This window comes from Oenanthe melanoleuca, chromosome 6 (genome assembly GCF_029582105.1).
Source record: "Oenanthe melanoleuca isolate GR-GAL-2019-014 chromosome 6, OMel1.0, whole genome shotgun sequence".
NCBI classification, from domain to species: Eukaryota; Metazoa; Chordata; class Aves; order Passeriformes; family Muscicapidae; genus Oenanthe; species Oenanthe melanoleuca.
The window spans coordinates 20,731,925-20,747,261 of record NC_079340.1 but is presented as its reverse complement, the minus strand read 5'-3'; the positions used below and the strand labels follow the sequence as shown (position 1 = coordinate 20,747,261).

Sequence of the window (15,337 nt, the reverse complement as noted above, 5' to 3'; positions counted from 1 at the left end):
GTTTTTGCTATTAGTTATGAGGTAAGAGAACTATTATTACATTTGTGTTTTCAATATTTGTGAGCAATGTCAGTAAAAAGTCATGAGTGGTCAGTCACACGATCTTGAAGCTTCTTTATATTGGATGAACTTGTAGACATCTCCAAAGAAAAAATGTACCTTCACAGGGAGAGTTCATTTCCAAGAAGTATTTATGCATACCACTTTGGAATTCTATATCTGCAATTACTGACATCTCTAAAATTCCTTATCATGAATCCAAAATTAGGAGCAGGAATTGTGGGCAAATCACAACCTCTATTATTTGCAGAATAGTTACCCCATGCTTGCTATCATTTATAGGTAAGGCATTGTGGACTGTTTTAATGTGGATTATCATATTTGTGTTCTTGTTTTATATAAGAATGGTGTTAGACTTGTCTGTGTACCTCAGCTTTCCCTTAGAGCTATTGAAGAAGCAACCAATTATCCATATTCCCTCTTCATGCTTCTAAGAGAGTGTTTTCCAGCCAGGGAGAACATTTCCTTCTGAGGTTCTGGCATTGCTAAATCCAATAACAATTATTGTACCTAGCAAAGCTAAGGCAGCCTTTTGACCCAGAAAGCTGAGCAATGAGATGCCCTTACAGTTTGTGAAGATGGCTGTTTATTCCTTTTCAAATCTCTTTTTTCCATGTTCATAACTATCTGCAAATGGCATATTGTTTCTAGCTTTTAGTTAATATTTTCAATTAATGTTTATAAAAATAATTCTATCTCTGCTTTTTCTCTTCTTTCAAAGTTTCATGATCATTTCAGGTTGAGAGCTTGAAAAAACTCTATGATTTTTTTTTAAACATACCTTTCGACCTTTTTATGAACTATGGAAAAACTTTCTTTTTGCTTCTGGTTAAAATCTGGGGTAGGGATCACCAGAAATAGATTTCTGTGTATGTCAGCTTTTAAACAATAGGGAAAAGCAAATGTTCATGCCATCATCATACATAAAAGATCTTCCATAGCTCAGCTCAGTAATGCAAAGACTGACAACAGCAAAACCCCTCAGCATTAAAGTTAAAAATCAGGGTTGACATTCATGAACTCATGCAATTTTACCTTTGTTTCTTACTTTTCAGTAGGGTGAATTAAGGACAAAATGCCAACCTGCACTTTTTCAATAAATCTAAATCTCCATGGTTTTCTGGAGTCAAGTCATTAATTGAACAATACTTTTGATGGGTTAATAACAAGCTAATCGATTTTTTTTTTTCTAATATAACATTAAAAATGAACACTCTTTGCTGCCACTAGATTAGCAGATTGAATTACATCCTATGGACTATGAAAAAGAAAGTGTTCCAGAAAGGAGCCAAAAGTCTTAAAACCATCTAAAAAATAACAATTTTTCAGTATACTGTAATGCTTCCCTGCTGCTTGTAACATTTAATAAAACCTTCTTTCTAAGTTTTAAGTTCTTGGCTACCTGCATATCTGTCAAGATGAAAAATTTGAAGTTGTAGAAATGGATAACATTGCATAAATCCTAATGCAATATTTTCTCCACAAAAAACCAAAAAAATCAGCTTTTTCCTTTTTGCAGACTTCAGGGATGAAACTTCACTAAGGGTCTATACAGGACAGATTAGTTTCTGAAAAAGAAAAATGCAGTTGTGTAGTACAAAATCAAGCAAGTCTGCATCTCACATGGAGTTTGATGGATGCCAGTTGGGGCACTTAGATAATGGATGCACAACTTATTAAACACAATAATGGGGTTTATACAGAGTATGAATTTCTCCTTGGTTTCAACAGTTCTTGGCTGGCTGCAGCCACAGGTGCAGGCATTGTTGAAGGGATGTGAAGAGGGGTCTCTGTTCTGTCCTATCTTGGTTACATTTTGGTTATGCACTGTACTGTTCTAAAGAGCTCAGACTTTAGGGATATTTATTTGAAAATTTATATTGGAAGTATATTTGGAAATTGAAAATATTTGAAATACATTTATATTGAAAAATATTCAGAATAAATTTGAAAATTTAGGAAGTTTCAAGCTGTGCTCTCTCACCTGTGAATTAGTCCATTCTGAGTAGTGCATATGTTTCAATTTATATTAATATATACTAGAGGAGCAGTGGTTTAAAGCAGCCTTGTCTCAGCATTGACAGCTGGTATGGATGGACCCCCACAGGACTGAAAAAATAACAGTGAATAACAAGCTAATCATAGTGTCATAAAAATAATAAGATGGGCAAACATGACACCTGTAAATCATCTAGTTCAACTCTCCATTAAAGCAGATCCAACTTAAAAGTGAGCTCAGGTTCTCACCTTGCCCAGTTTTGAAAATCTGCAAGGGTTTGTTCTGGCTCTTCATCCTTTTAGATTTCATATTGGTGGACCACAAACATGAAATGTGAGGCCTGAAATAAATCACAAAAAAACCACCCAATCCCATCAAAATTCAGGAATATGTTACAAATTGAAATACATGTAAACAAAGCTGTGATTACAACAGATTCCTGAGAGAAAAAGGATAGGAGGTAATGAAATGTGCTTAGAAATATTGGAATACCACAAAAAAAAGTCAGGGAGAGAAGTTATTCACAGTTAATCAAATGAATATATTTTGGATTTCTACTATTTTCTCTTTGTATTAGTTCAATAAGGTGTAAGTAGTGGTTGCATGTTCCAAATCTTGCCAGCTGTAAAACTGATTATCATTCATGGAGATGACAACTTTTTTGTATGTCTTCTTATTCTGAAAAGGAAAATTAAATTCAAGATTTAGAAGTGATTATGTAAGAGAGATGCAGGAAAAAAACTTGGTCAAAAAAACTGAAATGCTTTATCTTTGTATTTTGAATTTTTTACCTGACCTATATATTGCAGCTTCACATTTTAGATTTCTGGTGCATAAATTTTCAGACTCTAGTCTTTGTGGACTGCAATTTAATTGTTAAGGGAATTAACAGTCCTATATGAGGACTGAGGTATTTTTTTCTCAGCAAGTAATTGTGAACAAAGACAATATGAGGGTAGAAATAAAAAAAAATTTTAAAAAAAGCACATGTTTAACTTATACACGCACCTTGTACATAATAGTTTATTTGCAATTTTTCATTGTGCAGTCTTGATAAATAAAGCAAAAATGTAGTTCAGGATCTATATGTCAAAGCAGTGAGGTTATATTTTAGGATTTTAACATCTGTGCCTTGCCCTGGCTTTATCTGACTGTTTCCAGATGTTTTTTTGTGAGATTGAAAGCAGCATCAGTCTGATATCTAAAGGTACTTTTCCTTAACTTTGATTCTTCCTTCTCAACTCATGACCTGTGGCAAACCCTAAAAATACTAGAACTATTAAAAAAAAAGATTAAAATGGGAACCAAATTAAAACACAGAGTCGCTTCCTTTACCACAGAGGTCTTTAGAGGAATTGAAAACCTGCATGTATGCTTTTCATGTCTGAAAAAAAATCCTTTTGGGAAAGTGTTTGATCTCTTCTCTAAAAATGTGGGTTTGATAGCTGAAAACTTGGTAGCTGAAAAGATTCAACAGAAAGGGTTTTGTGGTTTCCATGGAACTTCTGCCTAAATGCTTTTCAATTTTAAATGGCCCTCTGGGTTTGTGACTGAATCCTTCTCGTAGACTGGGGAGATTTAATAATCAAAATGATATTATTTTTATTTAGTGTGTGGTTCCTTCATGTCTTAAACAAGACTGTTTGTCCTCTCACTTTGCCTGAGGAAACATCTTGCTGTAGCTGTATGATTAGATTTTAGATACATGCAGTTGAAAATAAACCCAATTACCTAAATAAATGGAAGGCAGCAGTAAATTGTGATTAGCACATAATTGTAAACCCAGAGATGCAGAAGCTTGAAACACTAAATGTTTAAATTTGGGGATGTAGCACCTAATCATTAACAATACTTTGAAGATGAGGCATTTATTACCTTATTAGTAAAATTCTCAGAGATAGTAAGAATGCTTTAATACTTTGAAGTATTAATATTTCAAGGCAAATAGAGATAATTCCATGTATTTTTCCATACACAGTCCAAATATGCCTTGAGTGTATGGGTGTCATTCAAGAATATGCATAGGATATGCTGAACAAATCTAGAGGGATGAAATTTGCCAGTTCTGTACACTTCATAGGAAAACACTTTATGAGGATATGTCAACCTATCAAATATGACTCTATCAAATATTAAAAATAAGTTTGTTGTACAGTGACTGTAATATGTATAATTTTAAAGTCTTTCTGAAATACTCAAACAGTAACAACCCAGGCACTGCCATGTCAGAGAAACCAGCTGATGAACTCAGCAGTTTTACATACAATTGTGTCTGAAGCTGTGATTTTCATTTTCATTGAAGAAAGACAGTTTGGGGTTTTTTTCCAGAAATGGCAGATTTCATGGGGCAACATTAAATTTCCTAAACTGATTACTTTAATGGCTTATATCAATCAAACAGGCTGTAAAAGATGCTTGAAATGTTTCAGAGCCAGCTGAAGAGATAAATATGCTCTTTGGCTTTCTCACTGCTATATTCTCTCTCTAAGTAGTAATTCATCATTCAGGAATCAATAAACTAAAGTAAAAGTTGTGGTATTAATGTAGAAAAGCAGGATATTTTTGAAGAGTGAATTTGAGATTCTTGTTTGCTAAGCTTTGGACCATTAACGTTCATATTTTCACATTTCACCTGTAAATATCTGTAATGGAAAAATGGAAATTTGTTCTTATTTATATTTTGATCTCCATGAAGAAACAGTTTGTTTAAAGATGTGTCAGTCGTTGAGACTTTCTTGTCTAATGACTTGGCTGTATTTGGTCTGAGATTGATAGAGATCATTAAACTTCTCCAGGTTCCACATGACTGGTGAATAACAAAGATAAATACCTGGGCAGAAGGCAGGGCTGAAGTTACAGAGAATGGCAAGATCTCAAAGGGACCTTGTAATGTTTTAGACACCAAAGACACTTGTAAAATTTGTAGGAAATCAGATTTCAGTTTTTCCCATGCACACATAAAAATTCAGCTTAGAAAGCCAAGATTTTTTTATCACCTACCCTCTGGAACAGGGGCTTAATTTTGCATCAAAAGATACAAGGCTTGCCAAAAATGTGCAAATTAACAATTTAGTTTCTTTGGAAATGCACATATTTGAAGGGTTTCTCATGTTTTTCACTTTCTTCTTAACAATTTTAGCTCCCTCTGGCACTTTGAGCAAACATCTTGCCCTTCATATAAAATCATTGACTTATATGAGAGAAAAGAGAAAAGAATACATTAATTTAGAAGAATGGAATTAGTGGGATCTCTCCAGAGCTATTTCCCATTAGCTCCTGTATTCTCTTTTTATTGTCTGGTTGCACATATCTGCCTTAAGATGAGCAAAACTAAGAACAAGGCAGTTGGGTCTACCATTAATCCCCATCTTTGTGATGTTGATTGCTTGGTCATTAATATTTTCTGAATTCTCTGAGTGTACAGTGAAAGAGTTTAACAGAAAATAAAACTAAGTGTTTTACTTCTATGTTACCTGTGAATCTCATGCAAATTATTTAGCTCTAACTTGGCAGTGTAGCTCATAATAAAAATTAATGCTTCAGATTATCTTTTTTTAATGCAACAAATATACTTCATACCTAAATCAAAAAATATATCAAGTAGTGAATAAATAACCTCCAAATCAACTCTCAAAGGTTCTCATTCTCTGAAGTTAAAAATGCTGTATTTTCAGATGGTCTGAGAACTACAGAACTTCAAAACAGGGACTCAAATGGTCTGCTTAAGCTTTTTAAAACTTACTGCAGATGAAATATTCTTCTTAAGAAAAAAATGTTGCCTAAAAAGCAAGTGAGTGTCAAAAACTCAACAATGCATGGAACATAGGGAAATTCAGGAAGTTAAGCTGGTGGCTGCCATAATAAAATAGGGATTGACATAAATTCCTTTTTAAAAATATGATTTAAAAATTTTGATGTAGGAAAACATAGACCAGAATCCCTTGTCAGTGACTTTCACAGTCAAATCAAATTAAAATGTATGTCCTGCTGATAGTAATTTTATTTGGTTCCTTTAGCAGCTTTAATGAAATAGTAGCTCAAGTACAACCAAAGAAATCTGTATTTTCTGTTTAAAATGCAAGGTAGTTCTACTGACAGTCATAGGACATTGATACTAATATAAAGTGATCAGAGTATTAAATATGTGTCAGTATAGGAGTGCAGCACTTATTATCTTTACCTGTTTTACTTTTCATTTCACTTTCATATTCTATAAAATGCCATTATCACATATAGGCTGCTATCAGAATTTTTTGTCTAGATGAGGGTGGATAGGTAATGGTTCTTTTCTCCCCTTTGAAAGGCAGAAGGACATCCTGGTGGTAATTGACTTTCTGGAGGTGTACTGCAATGCTCACTGAAGCAGTTGGGCTTGACTCACTAGACTGGAACTGCAAAATGATTTCAGCTAACAGCTCCACACCAGAGTAGTCAAATGCCTGGAAAAATGAGGTAGCAATGAATACCTCCAAACAGGAGTATCAGCCATTTACTGCTAGGAATTAACTGTGGAAACAGAAATGAAAGGGCTGTTGTGTTCTCTAGGGATAAAATGATTGTGTAAATAAGAAATACTCAAAGCATGAATATTATTTCTCCTCCCATGATTTCTCTCCAAGCATTTCTATAAACACTGTTTTCTTTATAAGCATCATATTTTTGAACTTTTTCAAATACTGAATCTTTAAGAAATACTAAAAAATACATTTTCTTTCTCATCAACTTTCTGCTTAATATTTTACTTACTTCTTTCCTTCAGAAGTGCATTCAGGATGGATTCCTACTTACCCTGACTGAAGTTATTTACTCATTAAATTAAGCAGGAATAGAAGTCAATAGAGCCAAACTGCAGCATGGAATACACTGTAAGAATCATCTCTGTCTGATTTCCAACAGCTCCCAAGGCATTTTCTAGTAAAATGGGGGAAAAAAGTCAAGGTGTCTCTTGCCTCTTAGATACAATAGCTCTTCAATTAGTCTAGCTCTCCAAGAGACAATACAGTTATCTCTATGTAAATGAATCTCCTTTCTCTTTCTTCTAAATTTTCTCTGAGCTCCTGAATTCATTTTTTATCTTTTTGTTACATGCCTTGTTATTTGTCTGTCCTCTCTGCTGGCTTAGACCATCCCACGTGGTTCTGGAAGAGCAAACTGCAGCTGCCCTGCCAGCCTGTGAATCCCTTTCCACCTGCAACCTTCCAGATAAGACACATGGCCCCACTCTCCATGCAGGGTGCTGAGCAAGGCAGGTGGATATAAATCACTCAGCAGCAGGGCTGAGCTCTGACCTGCCTGCAGAGCCTGAGCCATGGGGTGGGAAGGCAGAGACACAATGAACACTGCCCTGAGCTCGTGGGGACAGATGGGTTTGAAGTTGTTCCACAGGTGAGGCTGCAGGGCTGACACTGACAGCTGACACTTCACTGCCCAGCTTCCCATGACTCCCTAAGGACAGAGGAGTACTTAAACTCCTTTCTCATGGCCAATTTTAATAAAAGAACAGAGACAGCTTTTGTCAAATAGAGGCCTGGACATCATAAGCTGAGCAAACAGATCTGCAGAGACTTTTCTTGATCAATTTTTTTTAATTCATCTTTTTGTGCTTTAGTGTCTGCCTCTAAATGGAAAAGATTATACATATTCTCACAAGGATATTATGATGATTAATTAATTAATGTTTGCAAAGTTGCAATAAGATCTAGAAAAAAGGGGGTATATAAAAAATAAATTAATAACTACCTGTGCAGTAACCTTTGTTTCTTCTGTGCTGAGTGAAAAGTTTTATGGGAAAAAAAAAGTGGACTGTGAACAGGCAGTTAAAGAGAATAACAGTATTGGCACATAAAAGGTGATAAATAAGGTTTTCACAGAACCCTTACTTCTGCTGTTATTTACCATTTGAGGCTCAACTCTCAAAAGTAGAGTTTATTTTAGCATTATTAGTAGATCATTTTTATTTTTTTAAATCTGTATTCTCCATATTTAGATCCCCTCTGCAGACAGGATAAAAGTACTGAAGGAAACATAGGTTATTTCTCTTCAAAAAGGTCATTGTATAAAACAATCGTGGTATTTGCAAATATGTTTGTAAGTCAAGGCTACCTGGGAATAGGATTTTAAATTGTTGGGGTTTTTTTCTTAAAGGAAAAGTATATTCTCAGAATCCTGCAATTTCTAAAAGCTTTATTTTTATTTTATCAAAATTCCCAGGAAAAAGAACCACAGAATTATGTGATGCATGAAAAATTCAGGAAGAATAATTTGAAAATCAGGCTCATAAATTCAGCTTTCTGCAGAGCAGCTACTTATCTGTGTGCCTGCCTCCTGGGTACTTGAACAGAGGCATCTGGTTAGCTCTGAAGTTAATGATCATTTTCTATATGAATTATTTTCACAAAGATGTTAAAACCAAATCCCAACTCAAGGAAAAACAAAAGGAAAAGTCATCTTGCTGTGACTCTTGTTTCATTTTGTTGTTTGTTTTGCAAGCAGCTAATCCTCCTGTATGAGCTGTGCCCTAAACCTAAGTAGAGCTAAACTGTTGGGGTTTTTTTTAATTATTACTATGGGCAGAAAATAAATTAATGCTTCAGTGCTGTGTTTATATCTAACATGTACCTTTCTAGATTTGTGCATGCAGAGAGGAATGAAGTTAAATAGATGTACATTTTAATCAAGTAATAGCTGCAATAAAGACTATTTGATGCCTTTTAAATCACTTCCTGATACAGTGCCATTTTTGCCAACCTCTTATAGTCAGACTTGCATTATACCCATAAAGCCAAGGACTTTTGGAAAAATTCAGGGTCAAAGTTCTTAGTGTGGAAGAAATTAGAGCTAGAGAATAGCCAGACACACACAAGCAAGGAATTTATAACTGGGTAGAACTCTCCTTTTGCTTGCTGACTTACTGAGTAACATTTATGAAAATAAACTTAGCAGAATGTACTGTGTGCTAAGTTATCAGAATGGATGCTGCCTGCAGGCTGTTGCAGTCATTCTTGCTGACATTACCCTGTTCCTATCAGACTGGCTGTGTAGCTCCCAGTATTTTGTGGCAGAGTTTGCCTTACAAGAGGAGTTCTTGCCAGAAGGAAGCTGGAGAACAGCAAGGCAGGATGTCAACAGAGGGGCATCACCTCCAGCACTGTCTGCTGCTCTCCTGGGGGTTCTCTATGTGTCTGTGCATGTAATAAAAATGTTGTGCTTGCTGCTCTCAGGCAGTCTCTGCAGCAGGAACTTCGGGGTTCCCTGTGGTGTGGAAGGAAAGCGATTCCTGCCCCTCAGATTGTGCCCACCGTCAGCACAGCCCAGTTTGGGGCTGCAGGTGCTGCACTGCAGCTCAGAGGTGTGAGTGCATCCTGCTGAGGCTGCCAGGCTAGTTTTAATCTAATTAGCTGGGATAACAATGTTAGTGATGGAATGAGCTTCAGTAAATAAATGTGTGCTGATGTAAAAGCCTGCTAGGAGTCATCAGGACATCCCTGGGTGGCCAGCAACAGCAGTGTTCAAATTTGAAAACCTCTTCCCAAGGGCTGTTGAAGCAATGGCTTGGCAGTTGCTTCAAAGCCCCAAATCATTCCACTGATACTTTATAGTTTTCCCTGTAAAACAATTTGAAAATATTATATAAGTTAACTGCTTGTCAAGATAAAATTTTAGCTGGAAAAAAAAAAATTAGTTTTCTCCCTGGGGTTTCCTAGTCTTTAAAGATTTGCATGCATGGCCATCATGACTAGCAGAGCCAATCTCTCTGTGCTGCCTGCCTTCATCACAAGTCACATTGCTCTTCTTACTGCTGGTTCCAGTTCTGGCAGCCTGAGTATCACTTGCTTGTGTTCTTGAATGGTAGAAGGGTAACACAAGTAGATGAAATTGGCTCTGGGTTACTGCATGTTCTGTTTTGAAGAGGAGACAGCCCACTGGTGTAATGGGAAAAATTAGAAATTAACTCAGACGTAGAAAAGGTAATTGGAAGACAAAAGCTGGTTACTGAACCAAAGGATGTGGACCTTTAAAGCTTTAAAATTCTAAGATAGTCAAGAGGAAATAGTAAATGAAAGGTAGGCAAACAGTATAGGAAAAAGATGGATTTTTTTTTTTTTTTTTAATGATAAAACATCCTCGGGGTGGAGGCAAGGATGGTTTAAAAGCATGTTTTGCTCAGTCTGCAAGGTTCACACTTCTGGTACAGCTTTATTATTCCTTTATTCTGTGAACAAGCATTACAGGTCAGGAGCACTGCCCCTTACTTACCACAAGTCAGGCATTGGCAAGGCTTAGTGAGCACTGGGAGGGCACCACCCTGACCAGGGCACCATTCTCATATCAGTATATTGTATATTCATCCTGCTCCTGCCTGAGCTGAGAGAGGGGCAGGTGGGTTTCTTGGGCTTGGAGACAAAATCCCAGATGTGGTTTGCCCAGTCCCAGAGAGGTGTAAGCACAGGATGGGAGTTAAGGAGTCTCATTTCCTGCATAGCCTTGAACACCTAATCTCTCCTTGTCTTCTCATCTGTACAACAGGAACAATATTGTTTATTGACCACACAGGGGGATGTAAGGCTGAATTTATTAATGTTAAAATCCCTTAGGTTCTCTTAGATAAAAGGTTTTCTAGAAATATGAAAAATTGCACCCTATCAATTCTACTGCAGCTTTTTCTTCAGAATTATTTGCCTTATCTCATCTGCATGAAGAAGAAATTGATAACAACTAATGATTGCATAAAAAGCAATGTTTGAAAAGTCTGGTCTAAATTAATTCATTTCATGTGTACTTCAAGTGTACAACTAACATGTATGTGAAACTTCTTGATTGATGTCTTTTTGGTGACTTTGCAATATGGCCTTTTCTTCTTTAAATACTGTTTAAGGTATCCATGAGCTCACACAAATGGACGAGAGTATGCACTTTTGCTCTTACAATTAACTTCTGTATCTTTGACTGTATTTTTTATTCAGTCTATTTTAATTCTATTCCTCTGTTGCGGACTTTTCTTCTATTTGACAGCTTTTATTTCTCTTCACCCTTCATGAATCCTGAACCTACCAATGAAAAATCACTTGTGTACACTGTCATTTCTATTTGTTATTTTCCTTCCCCCTCCCAGTGAGACAGGGCAAGCAGTGTGAGGTGCTGGGTGTCAGAACAGTGCACCTCAGGTACACTGAAACATTGACTTCACCTTATGTCGTTTCTAGAATGTATTTTCTTGCCCTTAGCCCTGAGCCACACCAGGAATTTGGCTGGATTTTGCCACATTTCTGCAGCACTGTGTAGCTAAAGTGCTTCCAGAACATCTGTTGCTACTCCTGTGTTCAGCAGCCTGCTGGAAGTGTGAGCTGTGAAGTAGATTATCTAACACCCAAATACTGGCTAGGCTGAAACTTTAGATAAGAATTGATTTAGATGTATGTATCCAATCTGTAAAAAGTGGTGGCACTGCAAAAAATTAAATTATAGGTTGTATTTTAGGTAAATTCTATGGTGTAATCACTTCAGATGAGTTCAAAGTGCAGTTTCCTGTACTTGCTTCTGTATTCCTATTCTTTCTGCTCTTTACTGTTTCTTAGATAAATTGGGATTAACTTTTATATGCCTCATTGCTTTACCCTAGTAATTTCCTGAATTCCAAAAATGCCATTGAAAATGTCTTTGTTAAAAATAATAAAAAGCTATTAAGCTAGCTTATTCAACGTGCTCAAGTCAAAAGTTATTTACAATCATTAAACTGCAGTGAATGAATGGATTTTGTAGGAAGACAGCTTGTTCATTGGAATTTGTTGAGCTCTTCAGAATAAGCCAAGTTGAAGAAAAAATATATACTCAGTGACTTTGATTTTATAAAATCTGAAGGGCTTCCTGATGAGTGCAAATATGGTTTTCTGTGGTCTGTTTACAGTTTACACTGTTAGGACAAAGATTGACTGTAAATGCTAACATTTTCTGAGGCCTGACCCATAATTCTGCTTTGGAAGGAGGTGGGAAAAGAGGTTAAGAAATTCTGACACTAATTCTGGGCTGGAATTACATGCTGATTTATTTAATCTTACTATTACTCTGTTTGTGTAAAAATCCTACCTTGCAATGACTGTGCAATTTCCTAGTATTTATAATACCTTATAGAAAACTAGTGGTTAGATTGTGATCAGGTGTGTCCCACACGTTACCAGGTCCCTCTTGGACCTGAGGGACATAGCAGCAGAGGCTGGAAAGTGTCTGTATCCCTGCACACTGTTTCCACACCAAAGAAGTGGCTTGAAAAGAAACTAATTTTGTCTGCTGACAGAGGAGTATTGGTTAAACCAGGGAATGAGTCAGAATTTCAGAGAGCCAGCTGAGCTCCTGGGTGCAGTGGAACATTTTCTTTTGCCACTGAGCATCATCACTTCCAGCTGCAGGATGGGGCTGGTGCTCTCCACCTCAGAGACCACAGTGGTGGAAGTGCTGTGCTCCAGGCATCATTCTGTCTTTTGCTGATATAAATGGAAAATGTGGTGATGGTTCATTTTGCTGAATTTGGACACAGGCATGAAGGATGCCAAGTTCTGTGAGATGCCCTGGGACTTCAAGGTGGCCTGAATGATCCTACATTGTGCTGAGTGCTGCATCCAAGCAGTGCAATGGCATTCAACCAGTCAGGGGGGTGTGAAACTCTCTGCTTTCTGTCTTTACAGAAAGACTAACACTTTTCAGATCTTGCTGAAGCCTTGGAAGCACTTGTATTTTAATGCATTTGCAAGGCTGGGTGCAGAAAGACTGAAGAGAAGTGAGGGATATGCAAAATCCTTCCAGTTTCTTCAGATTTTTCCCTGTGAAGAAATAAACCAAAACATTTTACCAAGAGCCCTGTCCCTTTTCTCATTGGCTGACTGAGCTTCCTTTCTTTTGTCATGTGGGAGATATGAAAAAGTTTCTGTGATTTCACTGAATTTGCCTGGTAGCATTTGTGTGTTAAAGTGAATAAAGGTGCTTTGCCTGAATATTTTTAATTTATAATGCTTGCATATTTAATAACTAATAAATATCTAAGTGAAGGGAACAACTTTATTTAGGATTTAGACAATGTTTTGTTTTTTCCTATTACTTCAATAGTAGCTACATTTACTGAAATCATAAATCAAGTGTTTGTTAGAAGTGGGTCCATATAAATAATAAATATTAAGCTTTGTGCTCTTTGCTTCATAGAGAACAGTTCTTATTGTGACAATACTTTATTCTTTCCTTTCCTGGTTTAGGGACTTGTTTAATATTTCAGCAATATTTTATTCCCAAAATACTTCAAGAAGGTACAATTATTTTAAAAGTATTTTTGACTACAAGTCAGGCAAATTAAAAAATCAGTTATTATCTCTCAACAGATTTTACCTGATTAGTGGTGGAGTTCCATTCATTATATGTGGGATTACAGCAGCAACCAATATCAATAATTATGGGATTGAAGGCAATGCACCATAGTAAGTATAAATTACTATCATAAAACTTTTAAGCAAAACAGATTGTGTTTCTTATCCAAATAAATGTAGCTGACTTCATAAAGCGTACAGGCATGCAATTTGGGATGATATCTGTTACAAAATTTTATTAATTACCTGTGAAAGAGCAATGTCTTAGTCTGGAGCTTGCTGCTTCACCTCCACCAATTTGACTCCATTCCTGGCAATACAATCACCTTTTGTTTACAGAATCACTCTTCATTTACATCTGAATAAGTGAAAGATATTAAAAATACCTAATGAATATCATATCTAATGCAGCTATTAATTATTTAAATATTTTCATTTCATTATCTACCTTGATTTGAAATCCTTCTGGCAACTTAGAGCAATTTAAAAATAATGATGTAAGAAAAGAGCAAGTAAAAATCCCTTCCCCACTTCCTCCACTCCTATCCCTCCATTAAAACCCAAATATTTTGGAATTTCACCAGCTGGAAATGTTCCAGTCATAATCCTTTCGTGTCCTTGTGTGTAGGGAGGTGTTCAGCAGACCTCCACAAGCTCATCAGGCATCACATTGTTATTAATTCCCAATTCTTGGCATGAAGCATGAGGTATCCATAAGTACATTCAGTCTTTCCCTAAAAGCATTAGCAGAAGGTGAGTTAGACTGCAAAGTTAAACACAGTGTGTGGAACAGACCAGCATGGCAGTGACTGCCACACCAATGGCTATTTTAGTACTCTGGCAGCACTAATACTCCAGAGGACATCACTCTTAGATGCTCTGGGCATCTATTGTAACACATTTGAAACTGGTTATGTTCTGGGCATGAAAAGTGGCAACCAAGAAGAGTGGTTCATAAGTGAGTGTCTGGCTCCTTAAAGACATTTTCATAGTTAATTGAAATTTTAATTCCAATAAGAAATCGGTGCAATCCATGGCTAACTGTATGCTCTGCCTAGGATCCAAGTCATATTTATATAATTATTCAAATTTTTTCCAATTAAACACCCAGTTCATGATCAACAGTGTATTATAAAGCTCTATTATTTATGTTCCTAAATATGAGACATTTTTCATTTTGGTGCAGTTACTGGGGCTGTACTTCTTTAATCATGTTAATGTAGCAAATCAATACCTGGTGCCACAGTGTGCACAGAAAACAAGGGACAGATGAGGAATGGTTATGAGATTGAGTAAAAATCTTCTAACTCAATGGCAGCATAGTGAGTTATGTGCCTTATTCATTTTTTATGGTATTAGTAAATTAAATGTAGATGTACAAACTTGAACTTTTTTACAGATTTTTTTTTCCACAATGAGATTCTAGTTGAAATAACAGCATCCCATGAGACTGTTCCACTTGGGAACATTCCACTCCACTTTGCATCAAATATGCACCATTCAAATGTATTTCAAGTATTCACAGAGCTTTGTGTTCTCTGCTTATCCAATTAAATATAGGTGGTAATTTACCACCTATTTGTTTTCACAAATGTCTTTCAGGGAATCTTTTCTTGTGCCTGTCTAACAGTAAATTATATACTGTTTGGAGTGTTTCTAAGTTCATTAATATATGTGAGTGTGTTTCTGTTTAAGGTAGAGATCTCAAAAATTCAAAGTCATTATTCTGCAGTTTCTTGCTGTAAAGCCCAGTGGGACTGTCTCTATTTAGCTGAGAGGCTCTCAGCCTGGGAGAAAAAGTCATTCTGCCCTTTTTATAGTAACGTAGATAATTCCTGGCTCGACAAGAATCTGATATCAGAAGTTTCTTCACTGGAACTGGCGGGACTGCAACTAATCACACACGCCTAAATGAATATGAAGTGTCACA

At 36.3% G+C, this 15,337-nt stretch overlaps 1 protein-coding gene across 1 annotated transcript in view; it reads left to right on the top strand.

Annotated features, from left to right (window-relative positions):
- LOC130254936 (adhesion G protein-coupled receptor A3-like) overlaps positions 1–15,337 on the top strand; it is a 256,225-nt gene that overhangs the window by 235,069 nt on the left and 5,819 nt on the right. The window contains exon 18 of the mRNA XM_056495074.1: positions 13,423–13,518. Coding sequence (XP_056351049.1) covers positions 13,423–13,518 — 96 coding nt within the window. The remainder of the gene's footprint in view (positions 1–13,422; positions 13,519–15,337) is intronic.